Genomic DNA, 21,647 nt, shown 5'->3' with positions numbered 1-21,647 from the left:
TTTATTTGCATATTGTTCAGATTATCATCATTATTTTATTTCAACTTTATAAACTATTGTCCCTAGACACCATGATGTGAACCAGAATACACTATATTTTACAAAATTTAAAAATAAGATTTCACCTATCTATAACCGTTTTTGATAAACTAAAAAATAAAATAATCTGGTGTGCAAATTAATTTTTATCCATACATATTGTCTTGATTTTTTCACACATTCGAATATTTAATGAAAAGTAACAGATTTTATATTTTTAATTATTTATAAATGAACAATATAAATATTTTAATGATGAATTGAAAAATATTAATAATAAGTGTAAAAAATTATATTTTTATATGTAAATGAATATAAATTTTGATTTATCATACAAATATAAAAGATGAATTCGTGCATTTTTTTTTGAGTTTGTAACAATTTATGATTGTTAAAATTATTTCTTGCGACATCCAACTAAAGAAAGATACGAAATAAACGAGGTGAATCGACACTTTTCAATGATAATTGTCAATTTACCTCATTGTTGTTCTCGTGGCCCGAATCGTACGTGTCTCATGTAGAAGGCAATGGGAAATAGTTTTCTGTCGCGTACGAGGTAACTCGCGTCGAGCGAACCGTACGTGGATCGTCACAACCAATCAGAGAGCCTGATTGTATTAACGTTAAATAGTATTGGTGTATATCCCACTGATAAAAGTATGGCTAACCAGATGGCGTCACTGTACACTAGCGGGAAGATTTTAAACGTTCAAATCTAAGAAAATTCAGATAATAACTTTTTTACATTTTTTTCTTTGCATCAATTACATATATTTATTTGTTATAAAAATCTCTTTCCATTTATTACGAGATTATTATCTTTATACGTGTGATCATTTAATCGTTTATCGTTATTCAATTATATCTCTTTCTTAATAATACAATACAATACATATTCATTATTTTGTGAATGAACATTTTATAAAAAAAAAAAAAATAAATAAATAAAAAAATAAATAAAAAAATAAAAGAACATAAAAGAATTCTAGAGATGTATTCGGTAGGAGGACAAATTCTCATGAGAGGATCGCAAAACGTGTTGTTGAAAATGAAAATCCCACGCAACATCCAGGAAGTGGTGAGGGTGGCACCGGATGCATCTCAATGAGGGGAGAACGAGCGAATGAGTCGCGTAAAACAATCCTTTTTGCGTTTCGCAAAGACTTACCGTCTCTCTTTCATCTGCGGTCAGGTGGGGTACCCGTTTAGCAAGGTATTTCGTTGCATACACAGGTGTTCTCTCATGGTTCGTTCGTAGACGAAGGTTAGAAAACAAATACCGTTTCCTTTTATAACGTTTACCGCCACTATCTTCCGAACGATGAGCCGTTTTAGATTATTTCTCAAGGAAACATGTGTTTATATTATGTCTTGAAAAGACGGCCGGAGGGCGCGTGGCTGCGTCTGCATCGTCTATTTACCACCTTAAAGAGTCACCTGTTTCATCTAGGTAGAGAAGAATTTCACTATCAAATCCGAGTTTACCGTTGCTATATGTTATCTCGTCGCGTGCACGCCGCCATAGAATGAAAACGTAGCTGTGATAAATCATCTTTATCGAGATCAAGGTGGTCTGGATCGAGATCGAGGCTGGAAACAAGGATACTAGGATCCGTTAAAGCGTGAACAAATACAAATTTTCATTCATCGGCAAGAAGCATTGCTCCCTTAAAAAAAAAAAAAAAAAAAAAACGAAGAAGAAGAAGAAGAAGAAGAACGGCATTAATAAAAATTCTTTGCAAAGATTCTTCGTTGATTCGTTCTTCATTAACGGTGGTCGTTATTAATTGTTCAGCGTGGAAGTATTGAATGGTTGCGGAGAACAATGAAGGTGGTGGTGCACGGTTATACGAAAATATCTTTTGTCGTAGTCGCGATTGTACCCACTTCCGTGGGAATTCGCGGAACGGAAGTGCAATTTCTGGCAATGGGTACACCGCCATCATCGTGGCCAGCTTCAGCTTTAGCGCGGGCAACGTGAAAAAAAACGATTCTTAAGAAATGATGCCAGGTGCACAACACGCTTCCTTCTCACGAGAAGAACTCGAGATTAATTTTTAAGAAATTTTTTTAAGAAGTGAAGAAGGTGGAATTAAGAAGTTAACGATAATAATCGTTGCACTTTTTACAATTTTCATCTTAACGCTAACTAATTATAATTGAAATGTTTACGTTTCTTCGGTAGACGTATACAACAGATGTGTCATCTTATTCTCGTGCCTCGAATTCAGGTCACGCGCATAAGTCGTGCACCATATGTTCCAGAGCATCTAATCCGTCTATATGAATCTCGTGTTGCAGTTATTCCGTTTTATTATAGTGAAGAAGTAGGAAGGAGAGGGAAATATTTGAAAAGTCGGGCGCAGAATTATAAGGTAAAGAAATATATTATTTTGTCTATCTATAAAAAAGTATAAAGTCACTTTAATATACGTATAATTTATATTCACATTATAATATCATTCGTTCGCTAATCACGTGTATTGCACGCAGGTATAATAATAAATATTAAATAATTATGTAAAACGGTATAAAATTAAGATAAATAATACAATAACAAATATCACGACAATCGACATCCGATTTTCGAGTTGTCATTACGAGTCAAAATTTTTTGCAATTTAAATAATAATAAAAAAAAAAAAAGAAAAAAAAAACTTTGGTTTACTCTAGATACTCTTCGGACTAAAAGAGCGTCTATTTCTGACTAGAAGTCAAATTAATACCTTTTTCTGTAATCGACATCTTCACAATTTTCAATTTGTTCTTCTTCTGACTCCAATTCGATCGATTTTTTTTTGAGTTTTTACTTATAAATTGTAGCTTGAAAAAAGGAATTTTCCTTTTCCTTTTTTTACCAAAATTCACGATGAGCAAATTTTATTTTATTTCATTTTGTTTCTACGTTTTATTTTGTTATTGTTTTCTCTCTCTCTCTCTCTCTCTCTCTCTCTCTCTCTCTCTCTCTCTCTCTCTCTCTCTCTCTCTCTCTCTCTATGCTCACGTACTATCAGTCATTTTATCGTCATCCTTATCCTCCGCATGATCTTGCATCGTGACGTCATCATCTTGCGTGTCTTCTTCCTGCATCGTTTGTATATTTTCTACTCGGCTGTTCGCCCCCAATGGATTGCGAATTTCATTTCCGTGTTGATCAAGCTTCACCCATACGTAACGACCGGGTAGAGGCTCTTCCTTCTCAAAGTCGAAGTTCCACCTCTCCTTAGCCTTTAACGTTCAAACGAAACGCAACAGTTTCAATAACGTTGTTCCATAGTAATAATAATTCTTACTAGATCAAAATAAACTATTACTTTACGTACGTTCTCTCGGTATTTTCGAGCCTCTTCGAAAAAACAATTGGCAACATTGTCCTCGATACGGGAATTTCGCCCCGATTCCGTTTCATTATCGTCATCGTCGTCTTGAAAAAGTCTTCTTCGCACGCTACGGATCCTTCTCCCCTCTTGTATATCGATGTTTGGATATTGCATCATGAGTCGAGCCCTTCGCACAGATTCGGATTAAATTCGTATAAAAAAAAAGAAAAAAAAAAAAAAGAAAGAAAAAGAAAAAGAAAGAAAAAGAAGGAGAAGAAAAGAAAAGTGAAAAAGGAAAAGAGAAAGAAACGTTAGAACTTTCACGAAGATTATCGCTTCGAGCGGAGAGCTACCCGTAATAATGTAATAAAACAGAGCTATGACAAATACGATAGGAGAGTAAAATATACAGATAAACATAGGCTCGAAGGTGACATGCTGTAGGAAAAAACAAGGAAAAGGATTCGCAAGTGTGTATGACAGGTTTAGTTACCAATGCTACGCACGATTTAGCATAGATAATAGCTCTTTGTGGTTTGTAAACAATGTGATATGCTTCGAGTGAGTTGCCGCGTTGCAAGAGTATGCAAGCCTGCAAACGTGTGTTGGCCAACGAGAAAGAAAGAAGAGAACAGAAGAGAAATCTATAGCACTCTCGGTCAATGTGCCGTTGAACAAATGTATTGGAATGCATATCACTTCCTGCACGAACCTACCACTGCATACCGGGTAATAGTAGTTGTTATTCGACACATAGACGAGATAAACTTTCACGTCTGATCTTCGATCGTATAAATCGTATAAATAATTTCCGCGACGAATACTCGATAAAAATCTGTCTATCTTTTCGCGCTTTCTTTTTCGAAGAATCGTGAAAATGTCGTTGGCTATCGAGGCTGATTCTCGATTTCATTCACCGACAATATTGACATTTCGTTCTAAACTGGTTTTGTCGACGCTTTCACTGGCTAAGCTTTTGCTACTCGAGTAACAACGCGTTAGTAAGCTCGATTTGATTTAATCGAATGCTCCTAGGCGAAATACGGGCAAAAGATACGAAAAATTATAAGTTTCTTTTTTTTTTTTTTTCTCTTTTTTTGTAAAATTATACTCACAAAGAGGAAAACAAATTACACGCGTGACAAATTACACTTAATTCTTGCTTTTACTCAACTCTTTTATTAACTTAATTATTCGTGATAATTATTTGCGATAAAAAGTTTCAATTTATAAAATTCTGAATCTGTTCATCTCGTTCAATTTCACGATAAATTCGACCCGAATAAGGGTGTGAACAGCGTGGCGTGAATCTATATCGCGAGAGCGAATACAACATAAAACAGAAATAGCATAAAATAAAGAATTGTTGCAGAGAAACGTGCACCTGTCATCTTTGTATCCGCTAATTGCGCTCGTTTTCGTTTTTTCCGTTATCGTAAAAATGTTTTATTTATCTCGGTAAACGAGAAAATTTCATTCCAAGGCGGTTCAAACATCGATAATTGTAGCGATGATAAAATTTTGCTCGCAAGGTCAGAAGATAGGAATCGTAGCTATACGTCCCATGTTTAAAAACGATCTGGCGCATAATATCCAATCCATGCAGGATCGAAAAAAGTCTCGTGCACCGATAAAACTAACGATATAATATCCTCGTGGCGTGGTTTTTATTTACTCACTGTCGTGCGTCGTGATTAATTCGCGTGTAAATTACGTGGCAGGGATCAGCACAGTCACAGTTCAGCGACACGTAGCAGAGCACAACGGTTCGATGGTCCCAGACTCATTACGAACGCGTGTTTTCTTCGTTTCCTTCGTAAAAAAAAAAAAAAAGACGTGCGCGTCCCCGGCACGGTTTGTGGCCGTGTCAGCCTAGCGAAAAGTTCTTGGCTCGAATAGCAACGCGATCGATAATTCCATCGTTTTCGTCGGGGGTGTGGACTGGCACTAAGGTACGAGGGGGTATTTTAGTGCGCGCGCACATTGCAACGAGAGAGAGATACTCGGCGAGTGCGCATTCGCACGGATATCGATATTTGACACTTTCAGCGCGCATTCTACTCGCCATTCCGTCTCTCTCTTTCTCTCTCTCTCTCTCTTTCGTCGTTACATCGTGATCGTTCGATCGTGACCGCCGATTTTCTTTTTTCCCACCGTTTCCATTGAAAATACGTCAACACACTCAACATACGCGATCAGGTTAGAAAAATATACGAGTCTTGAACGATTTAGAAAAACGTTAATTATACGTAGTGGCCTTGAACTAACCTAGGTCGTCGTTCGCTCGTTACTTGTCGGTCCCCGGAGCTACGAATCGGTCGCGTATCCGAATTCACCGGCATTCGTCGTCCCGAACCTTGGAAAATATCACTGACATTGAAACCACCGATCAACACCGATCGAAAAGCTCGATATTGATTATAAATTCGAACGAACGGAATTAAATTTTCGAACAATCGATCCCCACTCCTCTCCCAACACCGATCGTTTACCGATTCTCAACGCCAGATAAGGAAAGAAAATATATATATATATATATATATAAAATTAAAGGAGAAAGTGTGGGTAAAGAAAGAGCAGTACGTCGAATGCGCCTCGCGTTCGGATTCGTATTTTTAATCGAAATAAAAATAATACGCGAAACGAAAATATACGAAATAAAATTTTCTTTGTCGCGTGATCCCTCTCTCTCTCTCTCTCGCGGCATCCCTTCGAAGGGATCGTGTCCATTTGACCGGCGCGCACCGCTACTCGACGTACTACTGCTATTTGTCCCACTTTTCCCCAGTTACACATTCCGTTCCCTCGCTTCACCTCGAGGTGAATTCGTGACGATTCCTTAGAAGAGAAAAACACGCTACCTTGGTTACGCGCTCTCTCAACGTGTTTTCGAAAATTTAACCGAGCACACAACGCACCCCGTGAATTGTCCGCGATCGATTGCGATTTCACGGGAGAAACGGTGAAACGCTGCAGCTGATGCAACGCTTAAAGTGCGACTGGCGGAAAGTCGGAATAGTTACTTGCATCCCTGGTGCAGCTCGCTAGCCTAGATTCCGCTTGCAGGCCATTACTTGCGAGCAACACTGGAACAGACGCATGCGCGAATACCCATTAACAGAATGGTTCATTGTAAAGTAGTCGTTCATCCTAGGACGCAAATTTATCATCGTTCCGGCCGACGATCGTTACGATACACGGCTTGGCGACAACCGTACGTAGAAAAATAACCGTTCTTCCTCGAATCGGCCGTCGATTATACGAAGAAGAAAGATTGTTCGTGTCTTCTTCTTCGACGCGAATTATCGATCATCGACAACACGTAGTCTTTGTTCTCTCTCTTCTATTATCTAATCCTCGAACTGGAAGAAGATATCGCAACGATGAGACGATCGTTCGATATTAATTTTCGATCGAGGTTATATCGTTGTCACCGCGAGTTATCGAATTGTTTATCGTGGACAGATAAACCGATCGATCGATACATATTTGCGAGGTGATTGAATAAGATCGCCAAGAGGAAAGGTATGCCGTCTCGTTTCGCGTTGCCATGGTGAAAAACCGTAACGTTTCCGTGAGAGTATAGCTGTTGCGTACAGCCGAGAATGGCGAGAAGTAGAACGATAGGAAATTCTCACATATAGGTAGATATTCTCTGGAGGATTCTTCGAAGTAAAAAAAAAAAAAAAAAGAAAACGACAACTGAGAGCAAGCATCTCGATCATCTTCTCCTTTATCTTTTACGCTTGGCTTCTTCGCTGCTTCCACGTATTCGTGTTTCTTCAACTTCCGAGGAAATCGCCGCAACTAGATCGTGCATAATTGTATCTTCTTTTTTGCTTCCTTTCTTTTTTTTTTTTTTTCTGTTTCCTTTCCTATTCCCTCTCGTTTCCTTCCCTAGCAACCCACGCAGCTGTCGATCATAGGGGACGAGCACGCCTTTCGAAAGGCTTCGAGCAGCGGCGTTAAACGCCGTGCCATCGATATTTCGCCAAACGACAGCTGATGTTTCAAAATTTTCCCTCCCCTCCGATCTCTCGAATTTCAACCATCCTTCGATCGATGAAAAGAAAAAGAAAAAAAGGAAAAAAGTATCCGCCAGTGATACACGCCTCCTCTTTTTTATCTTTTCCACGTCTCGTGGATTTTAATTTTAATTTTAATTCATTTTTAAATCGGTATTTAACATATCGGGTGATCAACGCGTTGAATAAGTCATGAGATTAATGACTCGAGTCGCCATGCTCGAAATCACGAGATTCCTTTAATATATCGCATGCAACTGCGCGTAACATCTGTGAGCGGCTCGATTTATTTTTTTTTTTTTTTTTCAACGTGTTCGTTTAACCCCCATTCCGAACGAAATAGCGAAGGAAAGAACCGTTGCTGACCAGTAATTATTCCGCTCGAACTATCTTGACGAATGGGTGGTTTCTCAGAGAATAAATCTCTACGAATAATTGAAATTCTTTCTCGATCGAGAAAGTTGCTCGCGCGGCGACGTAGATAAATCGCAATCACAGTCAAAACAATCGTCGAAGCATCGTTAGATGGCAGAAAAAAATTCGCTGGCCGGTCGATAGAGGAAATTGAGCGCTGGAAAGCATCCAGGTTAAAGTTTGCAGTGCGTTTAAACGTTCGCGCGTGTGACCGGAATGAACACGTCTCGGCCAGTTGATGACCGTGTCTGATTAATATTAACGCTAGAGAGAATCGAACCGTTACATACCAAAAAGAGAAGCACAACTGTAAACGCATTTCTTTCTCTCTTTTCATCGAGCTTGAAAACTGAAACTTCCGTTCGGATTAAATTCCAAGCAGTTCCTTGAAAATTTTCGCGTGAAAATCGAAATTTCGAGAGCAAACTGGCGTGCGCCAGAGAGTGGATAGAGATCGACCGACGCAGTGAAAATCGCATAATTTTTCCAACTCGTACTTCGATCGTGATTCCACTTCGTGATGAGAAGTCGTTGAAGCGAACCGGACGATGAACTACGCTCTGCCTTTTCAACGATGAGAAATCACAACGAGCCGGGTCTTTCACACTTTCCCTTCTTTTAAACCGAATTGTTGTTGCGCCCATTTCCCATCGTCCTTGAGAATCAATCAATCAAATCGCCTGATCAAATCGCAAGTTTGACCATTTCTCTCCCCTCCTTATCGATAATCGTACGAGGTAAATTTGTCTTACACGAGATAGATTGGACGATAAGGGCAATTCACCATCGAAAGCCTGTAATTTCTGTGCAAACACTCGTTCCGGCGAAACGCATTTTCTGCATACCTTCCTCGACGCGGCATTTTAATCGACCCTGTTGGAAATTGCACACGCTTCTCGCGGCGAAACCTTTCTCGAACGGTCGCGTAACAACCAATTCCATTCCCCCGAGTGAATGGAATGCATATTCATTCATTCGTTCGTTCGTTCGTTCCTTCCTTCCTTCCTTCCTTCCTTGGCGATCATCTTTTCGCGATGCACGTGTCGCGCTTGAATTTCGACATATGCTAAAAATCTTTCTCTGCCCCAACTGTCGTTTCCTGCGTGCACTCCACGGACCTTGAAATGTATTCCCACCGAAAGGAATCACCTCGGTCACGCTTCTCGCCCGACGATCAGAACGTGCAGAAAAGAAAGCGATGCTCGAGCGTGGAAAGGAAGCCGGATCTGTATTTCCGATTTCGTCCCATTTCTATTACCACGATCTTCTCAACTTCCCGCGAATAATACCCTGATCTTAGGCAAAAAACGTCCCTTTTGATCAAAACATGTTTGCTCGTTTTCCTCTCCTTTGTAACAGGTCGAGTTAAATGACTCTGAGAGAGAGAGAGAGAGAGAGAGGGAAACCAACCCCTTAGATCCATTGGAGCAGGCGACACCCTTAAAATTATTCTCGCGTGTTCCCTATCCTACTCGAACGTCGCGTGAATCGTTACGAAGGGCCTGTCCGATTCGAAACGGCGCGCCCTCGAGTATGTTTCCTGTCGGACGTTTTCATCCAACGCGTTTGTTTCCAGGGTTGGAAAGTTTCGATGGAAACGAGGACGGCGAGTCACGTGCGAGCGATCTGTCTCTCCGGGACATTTATAGAAACGAGGGACGTGCGATGACGTGATTTGGCGAGAATGAAATAAATAAAAAAAAAAAAAAAAAAAAAAGAACGCTCGTGTGAAAGGGCGAATCAAGGTAAACGAGTAATCGAAGTTAATTAGAACGATGATTGAAATCGTTTATAGAGAGCGATTTATTATATTCGCACCTTTTTTTTATCGTCCGAGATCGAGCGTTATTCCAACGTAATTTAAATATGTGCATTATGGTAAATGGAATTGAATGACGCGTCGATGTATCGAGCGATTAATTTATGCATTATGCTTTGCAAATGAATGACGTAGGATTATCGGATTGTCCGCAACTCGTGTAATTATATTTTCTTACGCTCGTTGACGGAAGAATTTTCATAACGGTGTTCAGAAACGGATGAGAAAATCAGTCGGCATATTCCGTAAACAAGAATTATTAAAAGTTCGTTAACCTGACATTCCACGATACGATAACAATGAGAAATCATCGTATACCGTTGGTCTTGAGAGTATCCGGTCACATTGTATATTCGGAATAATTTATGAAAAATTGCATATCAACCAGCATTTAAATATCAATTTTTGACACGTACCTATATTTAGTATTTCATTTGCATACAATGATAGCCTAGCTCTTTTAAAAGAAAATAGAATGCATGGTGGAAAGATTCAAGAGGTTTTGACAGTTTAGTCGAAATTCCACTCTGAGCAAACGATCATGATTACTCGCAATCGCATCATGGCTGTCGCGTAACATATAACGATTATTACTAATGAAAATTGGCACACTTCCTGTTCCTTTTTTTGCGTTGCATTGGCTCGAACATTTGGGACGAGCGCTGTCCGTTCCGATCATATTTTCGATAGTAAATTCGAGACAATGAGTACGCGCCTACTAAAAATAGGTTAAGTCCACCCACCGAATCTAAATGGCCGTTCGGCTTTTCCGTTCGATTCCGTTCAGACTAAAATAGATTCACGTAGGTCGCGGACGCAGCTGTGGATTTCTATCTAACATTTATTTCGTGTTCGCGCACCGTTCACCCATTTGCGGCAGGTCAGTGACGTTACTCGGCCCACGTATCGTCTAACAAACGACACTCTTCTCAGACTTTCCATTGCAGAAATGTACAAGTATTGGAACAAAGCGATACGTCACGTGGATTCGATGAATTTTACGACTTTCCTCCGCCACGAATCTCGCCACTTTTTCGTCATTATGCCTATAGATTTTCAAAACGTTTATTTCGTTTCGCCGATAAAAAGACAATAATTCCATTGTATTTCGGTCTACCAGGATATAATAACACGTTCGTACGTAATCGATGAAAAGAGTTTCGCGTTCGAATTTCTTCCTGTCTCTTGTGCTGCGCAAATGCGACGGTGGCGCCAAACGATAAGAAAGTGAAAACGCCAACGTACAGAGCGCCTCCTGACCTACCAGACTTTCTAATACTTATTATATCTATTATTTACGAACCGATATTTATAAAACTTTCTATTCTTTTTACCCTCGCGTTATTTTCATCGAGTTCGAAATTTTCCGTTGAAATTATCGATCGAGCAATTCGACACCGAGATATATCTCGTTCTACCATTGTTCCACCCAACAATGACAACAGTATCCATTGGATACTGTTTTTCATCGTTAGAGCAAAAAGAAAGGTGTGTTCCAGTTGCTGTGGGTGCATTCAACCTGTCCGGAATTTAAAACCCTCGCACGATAACCTCTTCTTTCGTACGCGGAGAAATCCAAGACTCGGCTTGTGAACTCGAGGAGCACAGGAAAGACCAAACCAACGATGTAACGTTACACTGTTAAATCCCGTATGAAACGTTAGTCACCAGTACTCTCTCCTCTCCCGTGAGTTACCGGATGCAGGAACGACCGCAACACGACAGGATCTATGGTGTCTGAAGGGATGTGCCTTATCGCGAGGGAAAGCTGGCACGCAGTGTGAAAGTTTCACTTTTATTAATACGGAGAATACGCAGATACGCTGAACGTATTCTAAATTCGTTCCTTATTTTTCCAATTAATCGGTTAATAGGGCGAAGCTAATAAAATCGGAGAGGATAGTATTTTTTATTCGTTACAAGCAAACAGTTACAAGCATTCAAGTTGTGTGATCTCACCTGTGTCTCGCAGCCAGCATGTCGAGCAAACGTTTCGAGCTCTGGAAAATGAATTTCGCGACAACAGCGACGGCAAACGTTCTGCGCAACGTTTCACGCGGTAACTGAAGCTTTCGCTTTCTTTACGAGGTGCAGAAACGCTTGCAGCGCTTCCACGTTTTAAAACCCCTCGTACATCGAACTGCATTCCATACGCTTAATCCATCTACGTATGTCTATTTATAAGTGAAAGAGGCGGCATGGCTCTGAAATATATGCACCACAACCATGTGTAGACCATTGGATTGAACGTGGCCCATATACGCAGAAAACTCGTGTACGTGTGGTGTGCGTGTTTAACTTGGAGAAAGGAAGTCTATTTCCGGAAAAAAGGCAGTACCTCGAAATGCGGAGGAGAGCACCCGGTCTCCCAGTACCATTGCCTCACGAAAAAATCGTTCGTTCGTTCGTTCTAGGCGACAGAGCAAGGTTAAAAATAATCCAGTTGCAGACGCGACGACCGGTGTTCGGAGAAATATTTTTGGCTCGGCCCCCTTTCGATAAAGGGAAGGGGCCAACGATTTCGTGAACCTTTTAATTGAAATTGTCCTGTCTGAATTGTATATACCGGTCGATGGAAGGGAGGATGCGTATCTCGCGTTAAAAGGGAGGACATTAGAGGCGGAAGAACGTCTGCCCGTTTCGCGATAAATTTAAAACGCCGGGATCGCGCAGTCATCGCGCGACGTCCCGCCACCACTTATCTGTGAGTGGATGATGCACTTTCGACCGATCGAGAACCAAGAAGAGCTCTCTCTCTCTTTGATAATGGAATTCTCGGCCAGAATTGCTAGAACGTTGGAATTTTAAGTATATTCCTCGAGACTTGCTTTCGTACGATTTTTAATGAAATACAGCGCTGTTAGCCACTTTCGCGCGTACTCCGTTCGAACGAGGTTATAAACGGAATCTCGTAACTCGTCGTGACTCGAGGGAAAAATTTTCAAAAAAAAAAAAAAAAATCTACCAAATTTGTTCCGGAATTTTTTAATATGCCGTTTTCACCGATATTAACAGCGAAGATCGTACCAAATTATTATCGAAACGCGGAACGACGAGGCTGGAGCACGACGGCTTCCGCGCAAGGAGGGAAGAAGCGTAGCAGGCGCTTAACGATTTCCAAGGCAGTTCCGAAGGCGGTGGTACGGAACGAGCGAAACACAAACGGACACTCGCTTTTTCGCTCTTTATATTCAGACTGGAAGTGATTTCACGCTTCGAAGGACCTCTCTCCGGCCTCCAGACAGGATCTAGGCGAGGCATCCTGCCAACGATACTCCCTTGCTCGAAAAACCTAGCAAGCCGTTAACCACACACCGATGTCGTCTATTTCTTTCCATTTCGTTCCAGCCCCGCATTCTCTCTCTCTCTCTCTCCACCCTCCCTCGGTAATTCTGTTTCCACTGCTCGTAAAACCGTCGACCTCTTATCGACGTGGCATTGAAGACTCGCCATGGGAAGAAAATAAGGGATTATATCGTCGTCGATTCTGCGATGGTCGGTGCAATTCGCAACACCGATTCTCCCAAGAAGAATCTCTCTCTCTCTCTCTCTCTCTCTCTCTCTCAAGGATCGTTGCACGTAACCCTTCTCACCACGATCGATCGGTTTTTGCGGTGCGTCTTGGTCCATCGAGTCGGGCCAAGATGTTGAGACTTGGTGGTGGCGGCGAGGTGCTCGTGGGACATCTGTCGCCGATCCTTTGCCACACCCTTGCAAACGTACTTGCATCTCGTAACTGTATAACTTACCCCAGCGAATCGATCCTTCCACGATTCGAAGCTTCGTGGGCGGGGAGGTGGAAAGGGGGAAAGTGGCCCGGTTGAAATTTCATCACCAGGGACCAGAAAGTGGCTGTTCCAAGGATTTTTCTGCCTCCCCTCTGGCGCACCTTCTTCTTTCTTCCCTCGTTATTGGCCGATTTTTCGTTTATATTTCGAACATTATTTCCATCGATCTCGCCTCGTCTCGATTCGAACGAATTTCATTTCTTGCGTCCGCGATTCTCGAGTGCCGATCTCTCTCGACCCTCGGCCGGATTTATGTGGCGTCCATTTATGCGCTTTCGTCGCACGAAAAGCGTGGACGGTGTTACATGTCGATGGTTAACATGACGCGCGTCGAGTGTGCAGTTTACTCGCGGTATACGCACGCCATATGGATCCGTCACCGTACACAGACGATCCAGTATCGATCCACGTACATAAGAAACAGGCTAGTTCTTTTTCCCCTTTTTTCCTATAATTCCCACTTCCTCTCCAACCATCGACGCGTGCACTTTCTTGCTCGCTTTGATTTTTGTTTTGTCTTCACTGGGGCGTATGTTCCCCAACGTGTACACGTTGAATATCCTCCAGCTTTTGATTCAAAATAAGGGGAGGGAGAGGAGCGAAGATGGAAAGCAATCTCGTTTGCATCGAAAACTTGAGGAATAAAAAAAAAAAAAAAAAGATATTCCCTCATCTTCCCTCTTTTCTTTAGCATATAAATTATTACACGAGGAATTTGCATGATTATACCGATTTACCGATCCTAGACGTTTTAAAATGATTAATGAAACATTGTAAGAAAAAAAAAAAAGGGGGTTGGAAAGGAAGAAAATGACAAATGGTTGGCAAACGGTCATCAAACGGACCAGTTTCCGCGAAGAGAAAGGGTTCGAAGGTTGGCCCACTCGATATGAATGTCCTTTAATTAGAGCACTCGGTTACTCCCCTCGAGAATATGCGTGTTTACAGGATATTAGTTAATGCCGGGCCCAAGTTGGGGTCCGTGGAGAGAGAGAGAGAGAGAGGGGGGGGGGGGAAATACGAGGCCCGTTAGAAAGCGAAATGGAAGTGGGCAAGTTCGTTAGGCCATTTGTGGTCATCGTTTCGATCTCGGGCGATCCATCCTCACCCTTTCCTCATTTCCTATTCTTCGATCGACGAGAATTAACGTAACGCGTTGTATTTTTTCCTTCCGGCCTGTATATTCAACGGTATTTGTCCGTTACGCCAGGCGAGTGGACACACTGGTAAAACTCGTCTCTTTTTCAAAACCGAATCTTTTGATCGATGATTTGTCACGTTTTATCAGGGGGACGGGTTCGTAATGAAGGAAGAGGAAAGCATCGATTAAGGGTTATTTAAAATTATAAAAGATTTCGGCGCAAAGGAATCGTGTGTGTGAGTTTCTTGGGCGGGCGTTGAAAACAACGTTGAAAAATATTTTTAGCTCGAGCGGGCGAACACGAAAACGCTCGGTCATGCGTTGGCCGGGTAAAAGTTTGCGGGGGGAAAAAGAACGAAGAGCGGGCCTACATCAAATGACCGTTAATGAACCCGATGGCGTGTAAAAAGTGATCGATTAACCCCGTGGAGGGAAAGGAGGTTTGATCGATCGGGCACGAATCGGCCATCCATCAAAATCGATCCATCAGAAGTTCGCCGGGGTCAGGTGTAATTTCAACGTAACCTCGTTCCTCGGCTAATTCAATCAATTAAGGCTGCGCTGGGGGTTCCACGTGTACACCCGCCGATAAACGCTCGGTTAAAAGCGCGGGATTTTCATGAACCGTGTCAGAGGGGATTCCAAAGCGAAAATACGATCTATCGATGCCCTGCCTCTTTTCTCCTATAATTCACCTCCACTCTCCCGTAAGAACTCCGCGTCGCCGTTCCTTTTTTTTCTTTTTCTCCTCCTCCTCCCCTCCCCCCAGCCCCTCCTCTCTGCTTTACTCGCAGAGAACTTCTTCTCTCTTTTCCCGAGTAATTGGATACATCGCAACCACCCGGTCCTTAACGATCTTGGATACAATAACGCGATGAAGTCACGTCCTGTTTTAGGTGTCCAATTATATTCGAACGCGACAACGCAGGATTTGAACGGTTTCGTCTCTCTTCGTATAAAACGCTATTTTTTTTTTTTCTCGATTAATATAATATATTACGATATTGTACGTCATGGACGGTGATACTTTCGAGCAACCTTCGTTATCGTTCAAGATTGGTTTCAATGTTCGATGTTCGATTTAACGGGATCGCAGAGAGACCAGTATTAGTTACCATTATCGAAATGACCAGCTAGGATGACAGCCATTAAAAGCATGAACCAGCTGCTTCCCTTCGTAAACGTTCCCCCATGAAAAGACCCTGCGGTGCATCACGCATTATAATTAACCGTATACATATATATATATATATATATATCTTTGTGTGTATGTAGCGTGTCGTGCCACCCCCGTTTATTCGTAAGATAAATGCTCGAATATGAATCTACATAGTATAGAGTGCATTGTGAAAAAATCGTGCATGGGCGTCGTTACTCTTTCCTTCTCTTCAATTTTTATTTTCATTCATGTGTTGCCGGACACATTGGTCGATGAGATTACTCGTGTAAAAATTACAAAGGTACATTCGTTTGAATTAACAATTTTATTTTTCGTTCAGTAACATTCACGATTGTCATTGTTTGTTCGATCCTATTATTCCACTTGGACTGTGGTCAAATTCAAATATTAATGTATAATAATTACAAAAGTATAGAGAATAACATTTATTCCTGAACCGAAATCATAATTTTCCACGATTTCGTTCGATTTCTCGCGCCTACCAGATATCTGGGTAAAAGTTTCTACTATGGTATTATAAAAGGGGGAAGGGGTTGGAAAGGAATGTACACAGCGCATATGATGAAAGCACGATCATTTTTTTACTCGATACCTCTTAAACGGCTAGATGACTAGAATGTTTTATAATCCTAATTGATATACATATAATAGATATACACGTAGGACCGTCTCCTCGGTCTCGAGACAAAGGCGAGATTTAAACGAGCTTCTCGGAGATTTTCGTTCTTTTTTTTTTCTTTTTTTTTTCTTTTTTCTTTTTTCATTTCTACAATACTCGATTATTTTCTTTGGAGGCGCTGCATTGTCATTTCATCGAGGAAACAACCGAATCAGGCGAATTTCGACGGCTCACTCCTCGACTAAAATTTTATTATTAAAAAAATGCTTGGTCGGTCACCAAGAGATGCCATTAACTCCAGACAATCTCCATTAATACTTTGCGTGTTTTTTTCTTTTTTTTTTTTTTGACCACGACGAAAGAATCTTCTTGTCTCGCCTAAGTCAAAACACACGCCGTTTCGAATCTTTCGTCGTTCACAGTCGATACAGTCGATAGCGCAGACAGTGAGCTCATCCAAACCTCCAAACCAATATATATATATATATCACATATATACGCATTATTTACAAGAATAATATATAATTAACGCTAAGGAGGACAACGCCGACGACTATTCAATTTACAACGACGACGACGATATCGCGGAAGAGCGGGAATAAATACGAGATAAAGATCCAATAGATAGGTAGCGGATACTCTTGCCATGGAACTGTTGCGAAAACGCTCGTTAAACAACAAGCGCGCCCCCTCAATTCGTTTGCGCCGCCTTTTTCGATGACTTGATCATCTTGGACGAAGTTTTGGACGGCTCGTTCTGTTGCTTCGCCGCGTCCACCGATGAGGCAAGAGGAGGTTTCTTATTCACCTCGCATACCTTACGGGCTCGCCAATAATCTGTAAAAGAAACGAAACGGGCCAAGTTGAGAGATTAGTATGCACATTTTGCGGTTAATTAAAATTTCAAATACGATACGCGCGTCGCTGGATGCATAAAACAAAAGGAATTAACACCCGTCCTGCCATTTCCGTGGAAACGAGAAAGGGAAAAAAGTATCTCGACACTTTTGGAACGAGAGTAAAGCGAGATGTAAAAATTTCTTTTTTAGGCCCTTTTTTGGAAACAGAAGCCGGAGGGGGGGGGCGGGCACAGGTTTACTGCGACGCAGGCTGTAAGAACGTTTCAGAAGCGCGAAAATTTCCACGATGAGAGCCATAAACGAGCAAAACATCCCCTATCTCGATCACCTAGCCTCGATCTTTCCTTCCCCTGTCTTTTCTCCAATTCACTCGTATTTACGATTAATTTCGCGATTAATCGCATTTCTTTCCTACCTTTTCTTTTTTCCACGAAATCGAAATCGTAGAGGCAAGGGATGGAGAATCGATCGAGGGAAACACAGTGAGAAACTTGATTATCGTGCAATGACAAGTGCGAGAGGTGGAACAAATCGGAGCCATATGCCGAGGACGCGACGCGATCCTTTCTCTTATCCTCCCTTTTCGCACTGGTTTGCCATATGGCGCGCGCGCGCGAAACCAAGCTTCCTCCCCTCCCTCCCTCTCTCTCTCTCTCTTTCTCTCTCTCTCTCGCGCGCGCGCTTAAATTCCATCGAGAATTTCGATTGTCAACATCTGTTTCCTCGCCTCTCGAGGAATAACCTAAAACGAGATTTTTTTTCTTTTTTTTTTTCTCCCCTCGCGTCCTACGCGTCTACCTGTACCAAGATTCGGGAACAAAGATCGAGGAGATCACTTTTGTCCGTGGATTCTTCGAGGAATACCACCGTTCCTCCTTCACCGAGGTTTTCAATCGAACCAGAAATTTCCACCACGAAGACTCTGAAAAAGGAGGTCAGCCTCTTTTTTCAGATTCCATCGCACAACCCAAGCGTCTCCCTCCTCCTCCCTTCTCCTTTCTTCCTATTCGAAAGTATTGGACGATTTTCAGAGGGATTTCGAACTTTCGAGCGTCGATTATCATAGGTTGGCCAGGGAGAGAGGTGAAGGGAAAATTTCCAACCTCGCAAGTTGTAACGAGAGGAAAACGGAAGGGAAAGGAAAGGAAATGCAAATGCAATGGTGTGCGACAGGTGGTGTCCGACCTTGGGAAGGTCCCGTTGTTGGCGTGTTCGCGGGGCCTGATTTAATCGTGGGAAAAAAAAAAAAAAAAAAAAAAAGACACCGAACTCGTCACAGTGGCGGAGATTAACAGGTGTGGTTGGTGGAAAGGAAAAAAGGGCTCGGGCTTTCTGTTTCTGCTCTGTTGACTTTTCCAACCGTATCTCCATACGCTTCTGATTATGCGGGATATAATCCGGCTGTTTCGTTATCAGGCAAACGGTGCGTTTGTAAATACGTACGAAAAATATATAAAATCGAATGTTCCAAATCACGAAGAAATGATTTTTCAAATCGTAGTTGTTTGATCGGTCTAATTGGTCGCCATGTATGCACTTGGCCAATAGAACGTAATATCCATTGTGCATGGTCGAGCGACCGTCGTCGGTACGCGTGAATAATGGTAAAACTATTTGCGAGCCGGTTGGTTCGAGGGCGAAAAAATTCAAGGAATGCGATCGCAAGTCCGTCTTACTCCTCGAAAATTGGAGCCCTTCCGATGAGTCACGGCAACAACCCTTCAGGTATTTCGTCCTCCTTCAAACACGCATGACTCATCGGCGGTGATTCATTCGACAGACCTATGAGAAACCACTTTCTACATTTTTTCATCCTCCTGCACGTCGCTTTCGTATTTTTAACGATTCGTCATTCCAATTTGTGTGCGTCGGTTGTTGGCAATGCAGCCTGGAACCATGCTCCAATTAATTCCGCCAATTCGACGATATACCAATGAATATATACATATATATATATATATACATATGCGTGTGTATATAGATGAAAAGATGGCGAGGTAATAATAATATATAAGGACGCGCAAGAGAGAAAGAAAAGGAGCCCTCGTCGTGGGTTTGTAATTTTGGAAAGCGATAGTGGTCGAGTCGAGACAGGGTCGAAAGTTTCTGGATAGCCGCGTAAAACCAGAAGCTTGGGCCAGAAGGAGATGGATGGAGGGAGGGAGAGAGAGAAGGCGGAAGAGACGCGGAGCGAGGCTAGACTAAGAAAACAGGTCGAAGCCGGAGCCACGCGACCGGCCTGCGCTTGCGCCTTCTCCCTTCCCTTTCCTCTCTCTCGAGCGCTCTCGCTTTCCCGCCAAAATCCTACCACGCTCTTACCATCCTACTACGCTTATCAAATTTAATATTCGATTCGATCGACGCATTGCTCCAAATATATCACACGCGAGCAAATGTTGTTTTAAACTGTTTCGAGATATAAACGCGATCAATCGGAAAAATCGTCGATTCGATTCGACGAGAGAACTAGTTTCTCTGTTTTCGTCGAGCGAGAGAGATATTTTTTATTTCGGGCGGAAACGAGAAAATTTCTTATCGCAACTTAGAAAATTAGAAACGATATAAATCAGAGTCCAAGTTCCAAGTCGGAAAAAGGACGCCGAGTCGCGGGGTCTGTCGTCTACTCTCGGACAAAGAAAATTATAAGGGAGAAAAAAAAAATCTGCTCACCGTGAATACTGGTTTGTCGGGAATACGGATTGCTCCGTTTTTTCGGCGATTGCTCGTACTTGTCGTGATACTTCTTCTGATAGTTGTTCTCCTTGTCTTCGGATCGCGGATCGACGCCCCATCGCTTCGCGAATTTGCTTCTCTCCGCGTCGAGCGCCTCGTGGAGCATTTCCACGGTCTCCCTCGAATTCGGTTTGCCGAACAAGCAACGTGGTACGCGCGAGGCCATCGTCGTGCTGGACAACACTGTGAAGTGAACTTCGCGACAGAACGAAGCTGCCAGCATCTCGAAGACTTCTTCTGTTTCGAGCAACGAAATCGAGCAACCAACTCGGTGGGAAACCACTTTCGTTCTTATCTCCGCTCGATCTTCTTTCCCTTTCCTCAAACGACGTTCGAGAGCGCCCACGCCAATTTCCAATCTCGCATCCGAATTGGAAAGCGTGCCGCTCCGTTTTCCTCCCTTCCCAACCTTCACCGCTCCCCGGCCAACCGATCCTCCGTTGTCCCGCCCGATTTCCGCTCACTTTTATGTCAAGATTTCTCGAAAATTCGCCCCGGCTGCCTACGCCGCGGCGAGTCACAAGTCACCGAACTAGATAAGCAACTTCTGGTCTTCACCGTACGACGGCCAGACTCGTTCTGCCCGTCCAATCTTCAAGGCGAGGAAGCCTGTTTCGAGTCCGCCGTTTACCGAAGCCACGAGGTCCGGTGCCCTTCCACCGACTCTCCGGCATTCAAATCTGATTGGTGCGCCGAGCTGGGTGCGCAGTGAAAATGGCGCGCATTCACCATCGCTCTGTCCCGCTCCACCGAGGTGTCCTCGCCTCTTCCAACTCGGCAATCGCGCTTACTCTTCACATCCCTTCGTCTTTCTCCCACTTTCGAACCGTCCAACGGATTATGCTAAGCGATTTTGGCCAGGGAAGGAAAGAGGCTCGCGCCATAAAGCCTACCTTTTATTTTTTTCTAAGTAGCACGACGTATAGAGCGATCACGCGGACCACTCTCCTATATAACGCTGCCTTCTCCTCCTCCTCCTCCTCCTCCTTCTCCTCCTTCTCCTTCCTCCAAATCGTTTTATACCCTTTTTATCACCGCGATTCCTCGCACGTGGAACCACGAACCCACCCAACTTTCTTCTCGCCTCTTACTCTTTTTTTCTTTTTTTCACTCGCGATGCTATCTAACGTACAGTCGTCGTTGCTCCACCGATAACGGTTCGATCATTCGTTCACCGCGATAGTATCGGATACGTACGAGCGAGATATATAAATTTGTAGATTATTTTTTTGATAATTTGGACGTTACGGGTTTTTTTTAATCGGATTACAGGTTCAAATTCGAGATTCGAATATTTCGCAATATTATTCACGAGTTGAGACGAGTGTCGAGGGTTGTCTCGATCGATCGGCGAGAAGAATAGCCCGCGCTTCCTACGTATTTTCGCGGGTAGTTTCGCTCGGCCGTTCTGCGACGAAAGGAAAAAAGAACGATCGTTCCCAAGCAGGTGGACCAGGCAGAAAAAGAGGGAGAGAGCCGAAGAGAGTAGAAACGAGTTTCGTGTTGAAAATTGACCGTCGTTTCATTGCGATTTTTTTCCTTTTTTTTTTTTTCCCCTCCCCCCCTCCCTTTCAAAAATCGGATATTTTCGTGACAATAAAGCTCGCGATAAAACTCGCGAACGATCGAATTTTAAATACAATGTTCGGCCAAAAGATGAAAATATAAGTATTGTTAGGGATCGTTCCGCTCCGTAGAGAATTTCG

At 42.6% G+C, this 21,647-nt stretch overlaps 2 protein-coding genes across 6 annotated transcripts; both read right to left on the bottom strand.

The window, feature by feature from the left end:
• Positions 1–2,410: 2,410 nt before the first annotated feature.
• Positions 2,411–6,448, bottom strand: LOC100869881 (uncharacterized). Of its 5 annotated transcripts, XM_086906726.1 has the most exons (5): positions 6,224–6,400; positions 5,631–5,718; positions 3,366–3,549; positions 3,003–3,270; positions 2,906–2,966 (listed from the first exon to the last, which is right to left on the bottom strand). In XM_086906726.1, exons 2-4 carry the CDS (start codon positions 5,702–5,704, stop codon positions 3,043–3,045), a joined length of 486 nt encoding a protein of 161 aa, XP_086762852.1. In that variant the 5' UTR covers positions 5,705–5,718; positions 6,224–6,400; the 3' UTR covers positions 2,906–2,966; positions 3,003–3,042. The 5 variants fall into 5 exon arrangements, with proteins under 5 accessions (XP_012346445.1, XP_086762854.1, XP_086762853.1 ...); XM_012490991.3 differs by having other exon boundaries at positions 2,411–3,270; positions 6,224–6,448; XM_086906728.1 differs by lacking the exon at positions 5,631–5,718 and adding an exon at positions 5,042–5,309 and having other exon boundaries at positions 2,411–3,270; positions 6,224–6,366.
• Positions 6,449–16,014: 9,566 nt separating this feature from the next.
• On the bottom strand, positions 16,015–20,856 carry LOC100869997 (uncharacterized). The gene is made up of 2 exons (XM_003696809.4): positions 19,879–20,856; positions 16,015–17,185 (listed from the first exon to the last, which is right to left on the bottom strand). The coding sequence occupies exons 1-2, from the start codon at positions 20,162–20,164 to the stop codon at positions 17,040–17,042; spliced, it is 432 nt and encodes a 143-aa protein (XP_003696857.1). The 5' UTR covers positions 20,165–20,856; the 3' UTR covers positions 16,015–17,039.
• Positions 20,857–21,647: the final 791 nt, after the last annotated feature.

This window comes from Apis florea, unplaced genomic scaffold (genome assembly GCF_048593485.1).
Source record: "Apis florea isolate Af1SG1 unplaced genomic scaffold, ASM4859348v1 contig_2495_pilon, whole genome shotgun sequence".
Classification (NCBI taxonomy): domain Eukaryota; kingdom Metazoa; phylum Arthropoda; class Insecta; order Hymenoptera; family Apidae; genus Apis; species Apis florea.
This window is presented reverse-complemented; position numbering and strand designations above follow the sequence as displayed.